General features: G+C 53.4%; 1 protein-coding gene and 1 long non-coding RNA gene across 4 annotated transcripts; one reads left to right on the top strand and one right to left on the bottom strand.

The window, feature by feature from the left end:
- The first annotated feature begins 8,187 nt into the window (after positions 1–8,187).
- On the top strand, positions 8,188–17,802 carry C6H2orf72 (chromosome 6 C2orf72 homolog). Of its 3 annotated transcripts, XM_090055387.1 has the most exons (4): positions 8,213–10,874; positions 13,457–13,567; positions 14,840–14,912; positions 15,116–17,802. In XM_090055387.1, exons 1-4 carry the CDS (start codon positions 10,331–10,333, stop codon positions 15,177–15,179), a joined length of 792 nt encoding a protein of 263 aa, XP_089911513.1. In that variant the 5' UTR covers positions 8,213–10,330; the 3' UTR covers positions 15,180–17,802. The 3 variants fall into 3 exon arrangements, with proteins under 3 accessions (XP_089911515.1, XP_089911513.1, XP_089911514.1); XM_090055388.1 differs by lacking the exon at positions 14,840–14,912 and having other exon boundaries at positions 8,828–10,874; XM_090055389.1 differs by lacking the exons at positions 13,457–13,567; positions 14,840–14,912; positions 15,116–17,802 and adding an exon at positions 12,157–13,303 and having other exon boundaries at positions 8,188–10,874.
- LOC149863232 (uncharacterized) lies at positions 17,387–19,572 on the bottom strand. Its single transcript, XR_016443296.1, has 2 exons — positions 19,396–19,572; positions 17,387–18,166 (listed from the first exon to the last, which is right to left on the bottom strand). It is a non-coding gene; the product is annotated as an uncharacterized LOC149863232 (long non-coding RNA).
- Between the last annotated feature and the right edge of the window lie 43 nt (positions 19,573–19,615).

Below are 19,615 nucleotides of genomic sequence, written 5' to 3'. Positions count from 1 at the left end.
TGAGCACAGGCACCTGTAAAATTATGGCAGCTGGGTGCTGAGGAGTGTGAGAGATGCAGAGATGCAGCGGTGACGGGGTGCTCCGACTGGAGGGAGCGAGGAAGAGGCATCTTGCACTTGGATACGTGACTGTGTGCAAATAAGCACTGCTGGGGCCTTAGCACATTTCCTGGGGGCCCTATTCCTCTGTCTCAAAACCCGATACTCCATTCCCTGCCCTCTCCTCTCTGCTCTGCGACGCACTCAGCTGTCTCTGAGCTCTGGTCTCAGCCGATCATGCTGGGGACCTTGGCTGTGGGTGAGAAAGCAGTTACATTTTCACGGGGACAGTCCCATTTCAAACGGCTGTTGCAGGTCCCCACTGGAAAGAGGACCAAAGCATCATTTCACCATCGCCCCAGGACACTGAGGACAGGTGTTTGCACCCAGACCGTCCCTCGAAAACATAATAAGTGGTGACCCCAGCTTTAAATGTCATGGAGCACATAGACTTCAGTACATACTTGTTTTCAATTAGAGACAAGCAGGTAGAAAGTACTGTGCAATGAGTGAAGGACTCATCCTCTGCTCCTGCTCCTTTAGAAGTTTGTCTTCATGAAAATAAACTGATTTCAATATTGTACCATAATCCTTTTTAAAGGGACGCTGGGAGGGAAGTGACCTGCCTTTAGTTTGGTATGATCTGATGGAGCGTGTCATCTATAGGTAAGCGCTGAGACTTCTTTACTTATTTATTTTTAGTTTTTAGGGGCATCAGCATAGGGTTCAGGATATTAGATCACCCTGTTTCGTAGCTGTATCCCTATGGGTGTAACGCTGGAGTTTAGGGTTAATGGTGCACTTTGGCATTAGTGATTTCTTATATTCTTTCTCTCTCATTTGGTTTCTTTACAGATCCTGTATCCATCTGAGGTCTAAACTGTCCCCAGGAGAAAACATTAAAGTTTGGAGTTTATTCTGTCATCATGTCTCTGTATGAGCTATCATTTATAGCCAAAAGTGGGGTGGGGGACTTCAATTGAATCATAGGGAAGTGGGGCTGGAAGAGAGGTCCAAAGGTCTAGTTCGACCCCCTGCCTGAGGCAGGATCATCCCTATTCAATACAGTTCATGATCTAACCTTTGCATAAGAATATTTGAAGTATTTGGAATTATTTTAGGAAATACATGATGTTGTTGGATTCCCCGTTTGCATTTATAACATCCTTGGAGGTTTTCAAGACCTGGCTCAACATAGCCTTGGCTGGGATGATGTAGTTGGGGCTAGTCCTGCTTGGAGCAGGGGGTTGGATGAGATGTGACCTCCCGAGGTCCTTTCAACCTTCATTTTTTAGGATTCTAGACCAGCATGAATATATACCTATATAATATAAAATGTTGGCATCTACACTTAAGCATTTACCAAAAACAATAGCAAAAAGAATATTTTTAAAAGTTTTATATTCTTCCCTTCTTTAAGTTTGTAAATGTTTTGGTCTGGAATGTTGCCTTAAGTAATGTTTTATAACATGTTCAGCAGTTTTGGAAACTGGAAAATCTGTTTGGAAAGAGCCTGTCAGCGTTGTAGTAGCATGTGTTGTAACTTGCTTCCAGGATTTCATGTTTCTTATGGTTTGGTTCGCCGTGGTAAAGAAATCAATGCTTTCTTCTAAAAGGTGTTGATGGTCAATGAATTTCAGTACCTTCAGCTCAAAGCCATCAGCATTCATGAGTCAAGCTCAAACAATTGCAATGCATTTAAAGCTAATGAGATTTTAAAATGCTGGTGTCTTTGTACCGATCTGTATTTTGAGCGGACGTGCTCAAAAGCCCCCACGGTTCACCAAAAGCATCCAGGAACGTCTCAAAGCTAAGAAGGAGGCGCACACCCAATGGAAGGAAGGGGCCATCACCAGGGAGGACTACACCTCCATTGCTTGGGGCTGCAGAGGGGTCAGGAAGGCCAAGGCGGAGACAAAGCTGGGACTAGTGACCCAGATCAAGGACAACAAGAAGTCCTTTTTTAAATACATAAGGGGTAAAAAGAAGGTACTGGGTAATGTGGGGCCCCTGCAAGACACGCTAGGAAATCTGGTCGTCGCACCAGATGACAAAGCTAACCTATTTAACGACTTCTTTGCCTCCGTTTTTCTGAGCAGGGGCCAGGTCATCCCCCCCACCAGGATCCCCAATGGTCCCAGGGGAGGTGCAGCCAGGCCCAGGGTCAAAGAGGACCTAGTCAGGGGACGTCTGGTGGGACTGGATGTATTCAAATCAGTAGGTCCTGATGCTCTTCATCCCCGAGTGCTAAGGGAATTGGCTGAGATCATTGCGGGACCCCCGGCACGGCTGTACGAGCACTCGTGGTGCTCTGGTGTGGGGCCAGAGGACTGGAAAAGAGCCAATGTGGTCCCCATTTTCAAGGCTCGGTCCTTGGGCTGGTGCTGTTCAATGTCTTCATCAGCGACCTGGATGAGGGTGTGGAGAGCCACTGCCACAGCACACCCAGCACTGTCTGAAGGCTACTGCAGTCGCTGCTGTGAGCACAAGCAGCTAGAGGCATGCAGCAAGGAAGCCCGTGTGCTACCGAGCGGGTCTGTCAGAATTCAGCTAAGGCTAGGGAAGGCAACTGGGCAGATGACACAAAATTATGGGGTGAAGCAAACACACTGATGGGAAGAAACTGAATCCAGGCAGACCTGGACAGGTTAGAGAAGTGGGCAAAGAACAATAGGATGCAGTTCAACAAGGACAAATACCAGGTGCTGCACCTAGGGAGAAGAAATCACCAACACGTGTCCAGGCTGGGGGACAACCTTCTCAGCAGCACAGCGGTGGAAAGAGATCTCGGAGTCATTGTCAATACTAAGATGAATACGAGTCGCTGATGTGACGAAGTAAATAGCAGAGCTAAGCACACTTTATCATGCATTAGTAGGTGCATCACGAACAGGTCCCAGGAAGTGATACTTCCCCTCTACTGTTGCATACTGTGTCCAGTTTTGGGTGCTGCACTTCAAGAGAGATGTGGACAATCTTGAGAGGGTTTGGAGGAGGCCACTTGTATGGTCAGAGGCATGTAGGGAAAGCCCTGCGAGGAAAGGCTGAGGGACCTGGACCTGTTCAGCCTCTGCAGGAGAAGGCAGAGAGGGGATCGTGTGGCAGTATACCAGTTCACCAGGGGAGGGCAGCAGGGAATAGGAGATGCTCTGTTTACCAGAGCACCCTTGGAGTAACCAGCAACAATGGCCACAAGCTGACGGAGAGCAGATGTATGTTGGACATGAGAAAGAACTTCACAGTAAGGGTTGCCAGAATGTGGAACGGCTCCAAGGGAGGTGGTGCTCTCCCCTACCCTGGGGGTTTTCGAGAAGAGACTGGACAAGCATCTAGCTGGAGTCATCTGACCCCAGTGCTCCTTCCTGCCTAGGGCAGTGGGTCGGACTTGATGATCCTTTCAGGTCCCTTCTGACCCTAGCATCAATGGGTTTCTCCTTGTCTGTGGTTTCTAGCACCCAGCAGAGGTTTAGCAGTTTCCAAGACACTGAGAGCATCCTGGCAGACCAGTCTGCCCTATGCATCCTGGACCTTCCCTGGGGCACACAGCATCTTCCCTAGGGGCGGGAGGTCTTGCTGCTCAATTAGGGGTGTAGGGTGGGGGAGGAAGGGAGTCACAGGTGGTGAGTCGTCTGCAGTGGGACAAGGCCTTCCTGCCAGGCTTCTGCTGCCCCTTTGGCCTCCAAACTCGGGATGCAAAAAGGGGGAGGTGCCCTAGAGAGAACAGCACGTCTGCTGGAGACCCAAACCTGCCAGTCCCCTCTCTCCATTGACCTGGTGCTGTTGGGTAATCAGAGGAAGGTGGAGGTGTGTGGCTCCGCAACATGAATTGGTGCTACACAGGACATTTGGAGCTGCCTTGCAATCCATTAGAAACCCTAATGCAGCAGATCTTCCCCAGGAACCGTTGGGACTGGTGGTTGTGTTGTGCAGAGCCTGGCGTTACATGATGGTGGACAGCTCAAACTCCGACCCAGAACCGCGCAGGCCCCTGCCCAACTTCTTGGCTCCGAGTGATCACTGAACAACATCTGGTGCCTAAAACAGGTGAAGGAAATCCCTATGAATGGAGTTGAGCTGAGACTCTGGAAATGAGGATTATGATGTGGAGCAGGTTTAAACAGCACCTCACTCTGTTGGCAAGAAACAGATGTCGGCTTTGAACGTGCAGGGCAGCTGGCTGAGGAGTTCTGTTACCCCCATAAAGGGAAATCATGAGCAATGTTTTTAAACAGGAAGGAAAAATGAAAGGTTTGTGGCAGATCTCAGGCTGAAGAGCAAGTGTGGCAATGCAGGAGGACTTGCTGGCTTTGGTCTGTGCTGTTTGGCGTGTGAGCTCTGAGCAGACTTGCACCGTGAGCCTCCATACAGCATGAGCATCGAAGGCAAATGACTCTTAGGAAAGCCTCTGAGAGGTTCCATTCTTCAAGTCTCCTTTCATCAGCTAAACACGAATCAAATTAAGGTTGATTTTGTTCATTATAACATGGCGTTTAAAACACTGAACCAGCCTAATAGAAGGGCCTCTGTATATTCTTGTGTTAATATACCTTCCGTCGTTCCTTGGTGATCACTCTGATGTCAGAACAGCACGTGGCTTGATGCTAGTGACTGGGTTGACAGCTAAGCCTGGGTGAGTCTTACCATCAGGGAAAAGCTAAAAGTCCCAGCTGAGCATCTTACTCCAGTGCAAGGCCATTTCCCTGCTGCACTAGCTGGAGCATCTGAAATGCCAGAGGCTCGTGCAGGTCGCACACAGCATCCTCCCGTGGCGGGCAGCGATGCAGCAGATGGCTGTAGAGCAGGATGAAGCGGATGGGGGATGTTCTGTTTGTCCCAGGCCAGCGCGAAGAGGAGGCTGATGCAGCCGCTTGATGCGCCTGACATGTTCCTGGTGCATCGTGCAGGTATGTGACCGGAAAACTGGGATAAGGATGGGAAAGCTGAATGTGCCTGAGCAGCGCTGGAAAGGAGGAGATAGAAGTGCTGAAATCTCATAAATTGGGCATACGCAATGAATGAAACTCAACTGAACGTTGGCCACTTCAGTACAGAATAAACGATGTTGCATGAGGTTTAACTAATCTGCTTTCCAATCTTCCCTTGCACGTGATCTCTGGGGAAGGCTGACAGGCAGGTTAGTTAAAGACAGAAGGATCCCTGGGCAGCCTTTGAACGGAGCTGTGCAAACGGACAGTCAAGATTTTCTCTGCACTTGTGTGTTAGCTTGTTGAGAAGGCAAAGGAATAAGATCAGCAGGTTTTAGGGCTGGACTCCACACTCACAACAGACTCCCATGGGTGGCCGCTGGGTCAAAGAAGCCAAATATATCCTGAAGCTATATACTTTTTTCCTGCAACTTGCATCTGTGCACGTCCGCCCTTGCCAGCCACCCTCCTGTCTCTCGGCCCGGGGTGGGGCTAGTTGTGTGTGATGACTCCGAGTCTCATATGAACAAAAGACCCTGAGGGAGGAGGAGGAGGAGAGAGACAAACCCATGTTAATTTGTCCCTGTGACCTTAATAAACCAAGGACTTTTCTGTTGGCTGGACTTTCCCTGGTCAGGACACACTAAATAGGAGCATTGGGAAATAGTGCAGATTAAACGTGTCCATTCAACACCTGGCTTGAGTCGAAGCCTCACTCCTGAGCACTAACACCATTTGTTCGCACCCGTGACCCATGGTCAGATTCTAGACCGGCATGAATCTATACCTACGTAATATAAAATGTTGGCATCTACACTTAAGCATTTACCAAAAACAGTAGCACAAGAACGGGGCTGCGCACAGCAATCTGAATTTCTAAGCAGCCGCCACATAATTACTTGGTTGTCTGCCAGCTCACTGGAGTCCTTTGCAATGGACCGCTGAGCTGGTGGCGGCTTTATACGCTCCTGTTTGCTGGTAGCTAGTTCTGGCTCTTCAAATAATGAGCAGGAAGATAAAGCTGTGTTTACACTGAGTCCTTCCCTCTGTTAATGAGTAAAGAAATGTCAATATGGCTGTTGGGAGGCCGTGGCTTATGTACACGTTTACTGCCAGCATGTTGGTGGTAGGAGGGGCAAGCAACGTGAGCGACACAATTACTTGTAGCACGAGTGCGCAGGAGTGCTAAACAAGTGCCTGGATCTTAAGGTTTCCATTTCCCCAGAGCGGTGCTGGGGTCTCTATCCTTGGAGGCTTTGAAGACCCAGGTAGACAAAGCCTTGGCTGGGATGATGCAGTTGGGGCTGGGCCTGCTTTGGACTAGATGTGACCTCCTGAGGTCCCATCCAACTCTCATTTTCTCTGAGTCTAAGGTTTCCATTTTAAAGGGGGAATGCTCTTAAATAGCTGCAATAAGCAGGCACCTGCTACCAAGCAAAAACACCCTGCGATGCTCCTTCTGATCTGATTATGGCCTGTCTCTTTACTTGAAATGCTCTCTTCTTTAGGAAGACCAACACAGCTACAACCTACACCCCTCTTCTTTAGGATGTTCCTACAACAACCCTGAAGCCGCCTTCTTTACGGGTTCTTGCCTCCTGAATAGGCGGAGGTTGTGTGCGCTCACTGCCATGTGCTGCTGATTGAAATGTGCCACCTGCGATGCAAACAGGGTGGACTGTGGGCACTGGGCAAGTAGAGCGCCGTGTGATAGGATTTCAGTGGCAGGGGAGAGGAGGTTGCATGCTCACATGGTGCTCGAGTTGCTTTGTGGAGCCAGGGGCTTTGGCATTGGCAAACATCGTGTCAGTGCCAAAGGCAAGCAGAGCTGAGCTTCCCTCCAAGCAAAGGTTTGCTGTATGGCTCCATCCTGCCAGGCCCGGCGGAGCTAGAGGACTCCTAGCCCTCCTCCAGGAGACCGGACCTTTCCAACCCCTTGCTGGGTTGGCTCCAGCTGCCCACAGCACCTCCCTTTCATGGAGCGGCGGTGTGGCAGAACGGGTCCCCCGTAACTCTGTGTCTCCAAGGGTCTGTTCACCTCAATGGCACATTTCATCCAAAAGGAAGCTACACTATGGGCTGTATGGGGTGGGGAGCTGCAGGAGAAACGAAGGGCATGGCGGTGTCGCAGCCTGCCGTCCCTCCCGTGTTTTTAGCCTGAGCTGTAGAATGAGAAGCATGACTAATCCACACAGATAAGGGGAAAGGTGATGGCCATGGCCCAAAGATTTTGCTTTTACTTATTTACCAATGTGAACTTCTTGCCAAGGAAGTGCCAAAGGGCAGGACTGGCTGGTTTTATGGCGTAACTACATCAACAGCTGCCTGCATGTGGCGGTACGGGAGAGCGGCCCCCGAGTGAGTCACCTTTGCCAGGATATGTACCCTGGCAGTCTTTTTGGGCCAAGGAACATCTGATCCATTGGGGCTGGAGGAGGAGCAGGGCTCCTGCCGCATGGCGGGCTGCATCTCGTTCAGATTTACTGGGCAGGAACTGCTGAAGGGGAAGGGTTCACAAATGAACTCAGCTGCAGTTTTGTGGCTGTTCTTGATCTGTGCTCGATGCCTGGTGACAGTCCTGGTTGTAACACGCAGGCAATCTCTCTCCCTTTCCCTGTCAATCTGTGCGCACTCATGTATTTGCTGCGGGAGCCGTGTTGAGGCTTCTGTTCTGCCATCAGGGGGATAGATGGGCTGAGCGTTTGCCCAGCTGTGGGCAGGCGGCAAAGGACACTGCAGTCCTGGCAAGGGGAACACGCTGGGTGGGTCAGATGCCTGTTCATGTGGCATGCAGCTGCCTCCACGGCTTTGCACTGGAGACAGGGCTGCCTTGCTCGCCCAGCTGTGGCAATATAAGAACGTATTGCAGATGGCAACTCATGCACCCTCTTTCCTGCTGCAGTGTGTTTCTCTTTGCTAGTCAGGGTCAACCCAGAAGGCAAGGAGTCATAAAATCATAGAAAATTCAGGTTGGACGGGACCTCAGGGTTGCATCTAGTCCAACCCCTGCTCAAAGCAGGACCAGCCCCAACTACATCATCCCAGCCAAGACTTTGTCTACCTGGGACTTTAACACCTCCAAGGATGGAGAGTCCAGCACCTCGCTGGGTGACCTGTCCCAATGCTTTACTACCAGTGATCCCCCTCACCCCCTTTCCCATCCCAGCCTGCAGCCCCTTCCCAGCTGTCCACCCTCTTGCATGGCTGTTGCCTGTCAGAAGCAGCCTGAGTGGATGGGTTGAAGGGAAGCTTCACAGCAGGGATCGGCATTTAGAAGTGCTTTTTAGGTCTGCAATTAAGGTGAGGGGATCATGGCCCCCCAGACTTGGCAGAAGCTGATGGCTTAGCCAGATTCACCCAGGAGAGGACGCATCCTTGGAGAATGTGCACTGCACTGGGGAGGCCACATCTGGAGTCCTGTGTCCAGTTGTGGGCCCTCCACTGCAGAAAGGATGTGGGGAAATTGGAGGGAATCCAGTGGAGAGCAATGAAAATGGTTGTGGGCTGGGGGACAGGACTGGTGAGGAGAGGCTGAGGGAACTGGGCTGATTTAGTCCGCAGAAGAGAAGACCGGGGGGGATTGAATAGCAGCTTCACCTCCCTGCAGGGGGGCTGCAAAGAGGCTGGAGCTGGACTGGTCTCAGTGGGGGCAGACGACAGGACAAGGAGCAATGGGCTTAAGTTGCAGCAAGGGAAGTTGAGGTTGGGTATTAGGAAAAACTCTCTCATGAGGTGGGTAGTACAGTACTGGAAGAGGTTACCCAGAGAGATGGTGCAGTCTCCATCCTCGGAGGTTTTGAAGACCCGGATAGACAAAGCCTTGGCTGGGATGATGGAGTTGGGGCTGGTCTTGCTTGGAGCAGGGGGTCGGACTTGATGTGACCCCCACCCAAGCTCCCTTCCAACCTTTATCGTCTAGGATGGTGTTTCTCAGCCAGTGGGATGTGGCTGTGGGACTTTAATGGAAATTGTTAAGGACATTCAGTGATTCACCAGCAATCCTCTGAAGTGGAGGATGACGTCCATCAGGCCTGATGGGTCCTCAGGTGACTGAGGAGTCCCATTCTTTGGCAATCGGGGCATGTTGTGTCGGGGGGGGGGGCAGGATTTGCAGCTCCAGGTTGGTCTCCTCCTTCCTCTGCCATAGCCGTTCCACCTCCGTATCGAGTCGTTGGGCCTCGAAGTGGCGTGTGCCTTGGTGGGCCAAGTGGCGTGCACCGAACAGTCAGCAGCTTGATCCTCCCAGCTGTTGGTGCCGATGCCTCCGTGCTTGAGGGCAACTTTAATGCATCTTTGTGCTGTTTCCTTTGGCCGCCCTTGAGCGTTGGCCAACAGAGAGGTTGGAGAAGAGAGCTGGGAGAGGGAGGTGGTGGCCCGTCCATCGGAGTTGGTTCCTCAAGAGCAAGGCTTCGATGCTGGCGGGCGCAGCTTCACAAAGGACGCTCGCGCTGGTCCGGCGGTCTTCCCATTTGATCCCCAGGATCTGCTGCAAGCACCGCTGGTGAAAGCTCTCGAGGGCCTTAACGTGGCGGCGGTAGACGGTCCAGGTTTCAGTGCAGTAGGGGAGGGTGGTCAGCATGACGGCCTTGCAAACCGGGCCCTTCGTCGACTTCCGATGGTCTTTTGGTTTGAAGATGCAGTGTTGTCGCTTGAAGACTGATTCAGTGATGAAAATTATCCTAAAATGTACGTCAACGTAAAAAATTACAGGTGGTCCTCAGACTTACGCCACAGTCGGTTCCTGAATACCACTTAAGTCAAAATGTTGTAACGTGGAACAGATTTTCCCACAGGAAACAATATTGTAAATGGCGGATTGGTTCCTGAACCAAGGCCCGATCCCCCGTTTTCACCAAAACTGCCCCAGCATTTTGTAGCCGAGTAACACAGCTACATTCACGTATTTCCATTGTCAACAGCAATGGCACGGAGGTGGAAGGGCCTCTCTGGGCGCCGTTGCTGGGCTTGTCCAAGGGCTGGTGGCTGCGGTCTTCTCAGGAGCCTCCAAGGAGGCTTGGACAGCAGTTCTCGGGCGGCGGGGGGGTCAGCAAGATCAAGCGTGAAGTCGAACCCGGGGCAGGAAGCCGCGCGGGGGGGGGCTTGTAAACTGCCCGCGTGACTGGAACTGCTGCGGGGCTGTGCCCGCCGTCTGGAGGAAGCGGCTCTGTCTCGCCGCAACGCCTGGCGGCCTGCGAAGGCGCGGGCGCGGGGCAGTGCGGGCCCGGGGCCGGCGGGCGAGGCTGGCCGTTGCGGGGGGCCTCTGGGCGGGAGAGGAGCCGGGGGCTTTCCGCTGTGCGGCACGGGGGCGGGGCCCGCGGGATCCTTTCCCCGGAGCGGAGGGAGCCGCCCCCGCCAGGGCCGCGCGGATGGAGGAGCCGGCGCTGCGGCAGCTGCGGGCGCTGGTGGCGCGGCGGGGCGGGCCGGGCGCGGTGCTGCTGGCGGTGGCGGCGGAGGAGGAGGAAGAGGAGGAGGAGGAGGCGGCGGCGCCGCGGCGGGTGCTGCCGGCGCTGGCCCGCGACCTGCTGCAGCTGCCGGCGGAGGAGCCGGGGCCGGGCGCGCGGCGGGCGGGCGAGCGGGCGCTGCGGGCCGCGCTGCTCGTGCTGCTCTGCCCGGCCGCCGCCCTGCGCCGCCGCGCCCGCCGCCGCCGCCTGCGCGAGGTGGTGCGGGACCTGCGCGCCCGCCTGCCCGCCGCGCCGCCGCCCGCCCTCGTGGGGGCGCTGCTCCTGCCCGACGGCGCCGAGCGCGACGCCGAGCGCGAGCGCCGGGCCCTGGAGGCGCTGCTGCGCGCCGCCTTCGCGCCCCCGGCCGCGCCCCCCGGCGCCGTGCGCGCCGCCGCCTACCGCCCCGCGCAGCCCGGCCCGCTCCGCCTGGCCGCCGCCGCCGCCCTCGCCGCCGCGCAGCCCCCCGCAGGTACCGGCCCGCGCAGCCCCAGCCCCGGCCCCGGCCCAGCGCTCACGCAGTGCTAGGCCCCGGGCCCGCCGCAGCACGCGCTTGGCATGTACCGCGAGGCTGCGGAGCTGGTGTCCCCCCCCCCGCAAGGGGCGCCGTGGGGCGCATTTCACCGGGTAGCTCTTCTGGGGTTTACAAAGCCAGGGCGGGAACCGCCGGCTCTGAGGAGGGAGCTTGCTCAGTGATGGGAAAGCCAAGATGTGCGCGCAAGTCCGCGGCCTCGCGTCCCTCTTGAACCGGGCCGGCGCGGCCTCTTTTCCCACTGTTGCTCCAGTTCTCCTGACAGCTTCTCTTCCTCCCCCCCACTTCTCTTCCCCCTTGTTTTCACGCGCCTGCACGCCCTGCTCCCTGCAAGCCTCCCTTGCCCCGTGGCCCTTCCTCTGCATTATCGTCTCCCTGGCTCCTGAGGCCTCGGAGAGGGGCCAGCCTTGATTCCTGCCAATTCCTGCTTTCTCCAGCACACCCTTTCACCTTTGTGCCCAGGGGCTTTAGTTTTCCCGTTCCTTTATTTCTCCTCCTTCGTGGAGAAGCCGGCGGGTGGGAACAGAGGGGCAGGAAAGCACGTTTCCTTTTCTTCTGCTGTTCAGGTGAAGGGCACGGCCTTTCACTCCGGTGTGCAGGCGAGGGGCAGGAGCCAGTGGCACAGGTGGGCAGGCATTGGGGTGCTGCTGGCTTGTGTCGTTTCCTCCTGGCAGTCAGTGCAGGAGCTCCCCTGGGCTCCCCTTCGTTGCCCCCTGCCCTTGGGCGTCTTCACCTCCTGTCTCGGATCCCTTCTCCATATTGGCCTTTTTTTTTTTTTTTTGCTTTTCCTGCTTCTTGCCTGCCTTGTCTCTCGTCCCCCCAGCGCCGGCGCAGGCACAGCATCCGCTCCGCGCTGTCTGCCCCTCATGGTGACAGACTCGCTCAAGGTGCTGCATGTAAAACAGCACCTCGTTGGCATGGGACTATCTCGCCCACCCTCAAGCCCCAGGGCAACTTGGCCTGGCTCCCCTCTCCAGGCAGGTTGGACAGATACTTGCCTGGGGTGGTTTAGACAGGGATGATCCCTCCTGGCTGGATTAGACGGGTCCTGCAATTCATGCTAGCCCTGCTTTCCCATAACGTTATGCCCCCTTCCCCTCCTATAAGACCCTGCATAATCCCCTTTGCCCAGCTGCTTCCAGGGAACTGTGGTCTCAGGCCTGTCTCTGCAGGATGGAGCCAGAAGCCATCAGATTCATGCTTGCCTTTTCCCTGGCTCTAGATCCGAATGAATCCAGCGGAGAACCCTTCATCTCAGGCATGCTCTGCAATCCCGAGTCCTGAATCTGAACTTTTGGGGAAGCTGTGGCCTAATCTGGACCTGGTCCCTTCACTTCCATCAAGCCCACCGTGCCCTCTTCGGACACCTGGTGGCAATTGCAACTGTTGGCACCCGTGACTTTGCACTAAGGCAGCAGTCTGTCAAGCCTTTCCCCCCTTCCCACTTCCTTGTGCTCAGCAAGACGCACCCTTCTCCTGCCTCTCTTCTCTGAAGGGGCCTTGCTGGACTCACTGCATTTGCTTCAGTCCCTCAAGTCACCGAACCCTTTGGTTCCTTCCCATCACAACTTCTTGCCAGAATAGCAGCAGCAGAGGTGGAAAAACACCTCCCTTCGGTTATTACCTTGTTGGCTTGGCATCTTTGGGCTGGCACTGGCAGGGCTGGTGCAGGTCACTGCATATGTCACATCTGCCCAAAGAACTTTTCCTGCCAGGAGCTTTGTCCTGGCTCTTAGTAAGAGATGCAGGAGGTACCTTGGCAGCTAGCGAGGGAGAACTTCCTAGTCCTTAAGTGCTGGAGGCTGCAAGGGAGAGAGGTGGAGAGACCTGCTGGAAATAAAGCAATTGGCATGGCAGGGAGCAGTAGAAGGGATGGCAGAAGCTAAGCATGACAAGTGAGCGAGGTTTCCACCTGCGGATCGGCAGTCCCTGGCTTAACCTGTTAGCGCTGGGAATCGCGTGCACGGATGACCAAATACCCCCTTCCCTATGTGTCGCCGGGCTGCTAACAGCCGCTGCGTTGATCCAAAGCGCCAGGCGAACCTGCTCATCAGCGGCAGTCGTTCAGAAAGTTCTCAGTGCTGGAAACTGGCAAGCTGCGGCACGTACTGGTTATCTGCCAGATGGGGGGATTGTTTCCAGCATCCAACGCAGAGCTTGGAGGGCTGCCCCGTGACTTGAATGAGTGAATGGCATGCACAGAGCCAAGCCTCCGAGCTCTGAGGTTGAAGAATCGTTTGAGTGGTGGAAGCTGCAAGGGGCAGGAGGGCAGGGGGTGGATCGGTCTGGGTACGTCCTGCTCCAGTACCCTTAGTATCTCTGCTGTGCCCCTGTGACAGCCAGGGTGCTGGGCTAGATGGACCCTGGGGTGTGACCTAGGATGCAACATGGCAAAAGTAGTGTCTTCACAGTGGTTTACAGCCTTATTATGCATGATCCAGGGTGGGCCGATGCCCCCCCAGGAGTTAGCAAGGATTTGAGGGGGCTTCGTCTCTCAGTGCTGACCTTCTTTTATTTCATAGATGGAAAGGAGAGAGAGAAGCGGAGCCTCCCTGCCTTCCTGCGGTGCTTCCCCTGGGGCAGGAGAAGCCGGAGGAAAGGATATTCAGCGACTGGGAACCACGTTTCCGAGGGTATGCTCTGCTCCACTGGGTTCCCAGCAGGGGCATCCCAACTGGGACACTTGTCTCTTGTGACATGTGGCAGCCCTGCTTTTGTCCCGCGGCCACTTTCCCAGGCTTTTCCAGCTTCAGCAATGATCAGTCAGGACAAACCTTGGGACCCAAGTCTCCCCTGTGAGGCTGAGTGCTCCCTCTAAGACGCAAGGTCTTCTCAAGAAGCTCTAGCTGGCCCTGATTCCCAAGCCAATTGCTGGCTGCTCCCCCTGGGGAGAAACCCCTCTAGTCTGGGATCTCTGGGTTGCAGTCCCAGCAGGAGCATTGGCACAGCCCGTTTGCCACCCCCAGCCTTAGCTGCAATTCTGACAGACCCTCTTGGTAGCACACGGGCTTCCTTGCTGCATGCCTCTAGCGGCTTGTGCTCACAGCAGCGATTGCAGTAGCCTTCGGACAGTGCTGGGTGTGCTGCGGCAGTGGATCAGCCGGCCCATGCCTAAAGTGCACGTGGCAGATGAACAGCACCGCTATGCACGTGTTTGGCTCTTCACATCTCCGAGTGCTGCAGGACGGTGGAGTAATCCCCCTGCCTGCACACCACAGCGCACGCCTGTTCCCACCGGTGCCCATGCTGCCACCTGTGCACAGGTCCACATCATTCTTTCCACTTACTCTCTCGTGTCCCTGCCCCGTTCATGTATGTTTGTACAGTGGGAGCGAGTGACTTGCCACCCTCCCCCTGTCCCTGGGTGACAGGGCGTAGAAGGGAAAGGGACCACGTGGGATTCTGTTTTGGGAGGCGTTCTGCTCCTTCGGATCTTTTCTTTGCTCCTATTAAAAACCAGTGGGAGCAGTTCTTTCTTCAGCTGCTCCTGTCGGTGATTACTAGCCAGCCGCGTTCCCTGGGTGTTGTTAACAGCAGGTTTCTCTGCCACGGCTTGGAGTCCTGCTCCAGACTGCACTGGCTGCTCTTTGAAAATGCAGTTTCAAGCAGACTTCCTGCACCTCTTGCATGGGCTGGTAGTGTCCCCATCCTGCAGGGGACCCCATTGACCAGAGGTTACAACTCGCTTAGGAGGGAGCCTGGACTCGTTTCTTTTTGCCTTGTCCGGGACCAGTTCTAATGCCCTCCACCTGAGGGGCCCCATCATTACAATAATTAACACCGCAGTGTTACAGCGGGGGCTTTCCTGAGCCCCTGTGTAGTACTAATGCATGTGCTTTACCACTGAAAACTGAAGGGGTAAGAGAATGGGGTGAGAGAAATCCTCACCCTGCTGTCCATCCTAGGGTGGCTGCCTGGGTGGATCAGATTGCAAGACTGGGACTGGAAAGCTCTAGCCTGGCCCTGTGAGCTGTCCAGGTGAGTTGGTACTGGAGCACAAACCCCTGCTTTAGGAAGTAGGGGCGATCACAAATTGCACTGACAGCTTTGGGCTCCCATGAAGGCGGTCGCTGCGGCTCTTTTATTTAAACAATCAGTTGCTGTTTGCAAAGATGAGGTTAGTAGGAACTGGGACTGCTGCCCACGTCTCCCGCAGTGACTCCATCTCCTTCCCCTTGTAGATGGGCTGCAGGATCCGGAGGAGGGCTTGGCTCTGACCAGCGTGTCGCCCAATGGCATCTGTGATGACGCTGGAGGCACGGGCCCTTAGATATGGGATGGCTCCAGCGCAGACGGTGCTGGGCAGTGCCGAGGGTTTGTAAGGAAGTCATCACACAGCTCTTTGGAAGAAGCTGCTTCCCTCACTTGACAAGAGACGTCCGTAGCAAGGAACAGCCTCTGGAGTCCCAACAAGAGACCTTCCCCCCTGCCTCCACCCCTGCTGTGGCCGAACCTGTTGGAGTCATTGTGTTTTGCTGCTATGTAGAGTGAATCAGTAGGTCCCTGAACGGAGCGCGTGCCCTTAAGAAATCCCATTTTCAATCTCCTTCCCATTCAGAAAAGAACAGTAAGGAAAAAAAAAAGGCACCACAGCTGCATGAAGTATCACAATCATGTGGTTAGATGAGCCGGCAGACATGCCGGTTGGTGGGTGAAGAACAGCAGGGGTTGCCACGGCCATACCATGCAACGCGCAAATGTGTCACACGAGTCTCCTGGCCACGAGGCCAGGTCATTCCCTACTGCCACTTTTGGTGCTAAGTAGTCCCTTCACAGATTGCACTGGAGGCAGGGTGAGCCCGAGAGCATTTGCAGCATTTCCACTGCATGGATGAATGTTGCTATCATGGGGAGCTGCGTGATGGCTGCCTCCCCCTTTAAATAACTGTGAGAGCCCAGGAACATCATGGTTGTCTTGCCTTGAGGACCAGCCTGTCCATTCATCCCATTAAGATGCAATTTAATGTAGCTGACTTTTTAAAGGAAATCTAGGCATTTTGTAGTTTCAAAGGTGATGTTTTTAATCTGCCTGGTGACTCATTGCTTTGATTGCGTAGAGAGGATTCTAGCAACACTAGCAATACCCAGACTTCAAATGCAATGGAAAAACGTGACTTTTTGGTGAGTTTGCTTTGCTGGGTGTTTGCCTGGGTCTGACTGCCCTGGTTCCCTGTGACAGGGCTGTATGTGGTCAGGCTCTGGCCTGGACCAGTGCTTCTCAATTATGTCCCTTCTAGCTGTCCGCAAGACAAGCTGGACAACTTTTCTGTTTGACTAGGCACCTGTAACCATTTTGCTTCCATTTTTTTCCCCAACTTATGTTTTTCCCCCCACCTCTTCCTGTTGATGGCTGCTAACAGCAAGATTTGGGTAGTCCTAGACCCCCCTCGACTCTTGGTCTGTTGAAAATTGACTACCTCCTTCATGACAACAAGATGCCTTAGGCATTGCTCCATCTGCTGCTTAGAGTATGGGCCTGGGGCATTGGGGGGTTCCCAGGTTCCTTACCCAGCTCTGCTAACAACTGGACAAATCGCTTCATTTTTCTTTGCCTCGGTTTCCCCCCCGGTCAAGGTGTGGGATAGTGATGCTTGCAAGGGAGTGGTAAGGTTTCATGAACCTTTGCAAAGTGCTCTGAGGGCAAGGGGGTTGGGAGAACGGGGGTTAACTAGTGTGCATGTGAGCAGGATACCGCTCTGTGATCTTCCAGTGGCTCTGCAGTGCTGCTCCTGCTGGGAGAAGGCAGCTTGCTGCCCAGGGGGCTGTGCTGGCACCTGGTCAACGGAAGAGAAGTAGCATGGAGAGGGGTGAGGACCAGGAGCAACAGAAGAGCCAGGGGAGTAGGAGACAACTCTGACCCTTGATGGCAAGGTTTTGTCCTGTGGCTCAGTGAATCCCATGTTATAACGCAGGTCATTAGAGAACGTTTAGAGTTTGGGGCTCGGCAGGGAGGTCTTATCTCTGGGGGGATGCCTTTTCAGTCCAGAATAAGTTACAGATTTAAGCTATTGGAATTGGCTAGATGTGACCTCCCCTTTTGTGCTATGAGAGTGGCTCTTTTTGGTTCGAATTACAGTTGCTTGGGAAGGGTTTCAACTGTATGAAAAAAGCCACTTTCTTATGCCATGAGTGTTCGTGTTGGGGGGTTACACCTTGTATAGCTGATGGCTTTCCCTTGCAGAGATGGGCTGATTAGAAAGGACCTAGAAGGTCAGTAAGTGGCAGAGTACATCAGGGTGTAAAGACAGACCAGTGCCACCCACTTCCAGCTGACAGAACATCCTGGGGATTGATACAGAATCAGAGAATCCTAGAAAATGAGGGCTGGAAGGGATCTCAGGAGGTTGCATCTAGTCCAACCCCCTGTTCAAAGCAGGACCAGCCCCAACTGCATCATCCCAGCCCTGAGGCTTTGTCGAGCTGGGCCTCGTTTTGAGTGAATGTGATTCCAAACATGCAGAAAATACCAAGTCATATGATCAAATACAGACACTGGTGGAGGAAGGAGGGAAGAGATGTGTGATTCTTTCTGCCCTTCTCCAAATTAAAGCCCAGATCACTTAAATGTTTAAATTCTGCACATTCATTTCCATGTTGAGATTAGTCCCATAACAGAGGTGACACTATTATCATGTGAATAGCGATGGTATAGTTGTATTTTGTTAATGCCTGTGGCCTTAACCTTGTATGTCCCAGTGGACAGCTCAACAAGATCTATAGAATTGGGGTCAAATTCTGCTCCCTTACACCAGTTTTATACATGCAGCTTCACTGAAGTCAGTGGAGTTATACAAGATTATGTAGGATTAATTTGGACCTAGGTGCTTTTCCATTGAGCTACAGAAGAAAAATATGGTTTGGTTTGGTTTTTTAACATAACCAGGCAATTATAGTTGCAGCAGGTATTTTAGGTACTATTTAATTGGGAAATTAATTTGAGGGCATTACATTAAATGCTTGATGTAAATAATAAATAGAGATTTATTCTATACCAAAGGTCGATTTGTAGTGGTTTTATTGATGTCTGTCTTCATGCCTCCTGGAATAACACTGGTGCATATGGTTTGGTTTGACTTCCAGTTGATTTAACTTGAATTGAAGTAGCTGGATGGGGTAGGGATGGGAGTCACTCCCTAATCCTTTGGATGTTGTCCTGAAATCTGCCTTTGACCGTCCATGTCAGCAAAAATTGGTTCTCCGTGTGCAGCACAGGTTGTGGCAGAGTAATTGTGCTATGGGGGGTTGGAGAGAGGAGTGATCACTTAGGAGTGGGGTTGCTCTGCTCCCTTTAGAGAGGAGACTATTTTAATGCTGGTGCAAGGGCTAGATCTGTAGCAGACTGCTGTGAATCTGTTACGTTTACTTCAGCGGGTTTTGTAGCCTTGCAAAATTAGGCTCTTTTTAAGCTGACATTTTTTCCTACTAGGTAGGAACATGCAGAAAACAACCCTGCCAGAGATGTGTGTGACCAGGGTCAAGGACCTTGTCACAAATCAAACTTTGCGAAACTTCCACTTTTTTTTTTTCCAGCCTGAGTTCTACTTTACCCACCTGGGTATTGGATCTATTCTAACTGGCCCTGGAGTGTGACTGAGTGAGCACTGGTGCTCTGCTGATAACAGGGGCACCACATGAAAAGCAGAGGGATGCCTGGACCCTGCCCCCTTGTAAACAGTGCTGGATCGATGGGTGGAGGGACTTGGCAGTGTAAAATGCTGGTCTGGATACTTCTCTAGGTCTGGTTTCTTTCTGGAGCTTCTGAATAAGGAGAGGAGAGAACTCAGCAAGAGATTTCTTGTGCTCAACATCCAGACCAGCTATAATGTTGTTACACACTTTCAATCACTAACTTTGTAGGTGGTTGGCTCTTTTTGTAGCTGGATGGCCATTTTTATGGTGTGATGATTACTTTGGAAGTGTGGCCAGTCTACATTTGTTGCCTGATTCACCAGTAGATTGTGTAGGATATGCCTGTGTCAGGCTTGGGCTGCACTACTGCCTTGGAATTTTAACTGACATGGATATGCACATACACTTAAGGGCACAGCCATGCATGCACATGCGCACACGCATGCAAGTGTGCACATGTATACACACAGCAAGCAGGCACATGCATACTCTGAAGGGGACACCTATGCATGCCCATATGAATATGCACATGCATGCAGTAAGCAGGTACATGCATACACTTAAGGGCACACCCATATGTGCACATGCACACACTTAAGAGCATGCAGATGCAAGTATGCAAACACATGCAGTAAGCAGATGCATGCAAACTTAAGGGCACACCCATGCGTGCACATGCACACACAAGTATGCACATGCACACACTTAAGGGCACACCTATGCATGCACATATGTGCACACACAAGTATGCACACGTACACACATGCAGCAAGCAGGCACACACGTAACAGCACACCAAGCAGCACGTTTACACGTGTATATCTATACGCACCCCGACTGCATCCATGTGCACACGTGTACACATAGAATCAGTGCACACGCACGAACTACACCCATACACAACCATGTACACGTGCGCACTGCCCACCCTGTGCTTGGACAGGGGGCGTGGCCTGGCGCGCGGCCTGCGCATGCGCCCGCCGGGGCACAGGCGACAGCCGGACTGCCTGACGCTCGTGGTGGCCGAGTGCCCGCGGGCCTGGGGACACGGG

Source organism: Crocodylus siamensis, chromosome 6 (genome assembly GCF_052110815.1).
Source record: "Crocodylus siamensis isolate JL-2025a chromosome 6, ASM5211081v1, whole genome shotgun sequence".
Taxonomy (NCBI): domain Eukaryota; kingdom Metazoa; phylum Chordata; order Crocodylia; family Crocodylidae; genus Crocodylus; species Crocodylus siamensis.
The sequence above is the reverse complement of the archived record's forward strand: the minus strand, read 5'-3'. Positions and strand labels throughout refer to the sequence as shown.

What these genes read in the sequence shown, in the direction of transcription:
- C6H2orf72 (XM_090055387.1), top strand. Translation starts at nt 10,331, where the DNA reads ATGGAGGAGCCGGCGCTGCGGCAGCTGCGGGCGCTGGTGGCGCGGCGG. An exon ending in TGGGAACCACGTTTCCGAGG is followed by an intron (nt 13,568 to 14,839) that starts GTATGCTCTGCT and finishes TGTCCATCCTAG; the next exon opens with GGTGGCTGCCTGGGTGGATC. An exon ending in TGGCCCTGTGAGCTGTCCAG is followed by an intron (nt 14,913 to 15,115) that starts GTGAGTTGGTAC and finishes TTCCCCTTGTAG; the next exon opens with ATGGGCTGCAGGATCCGGAG.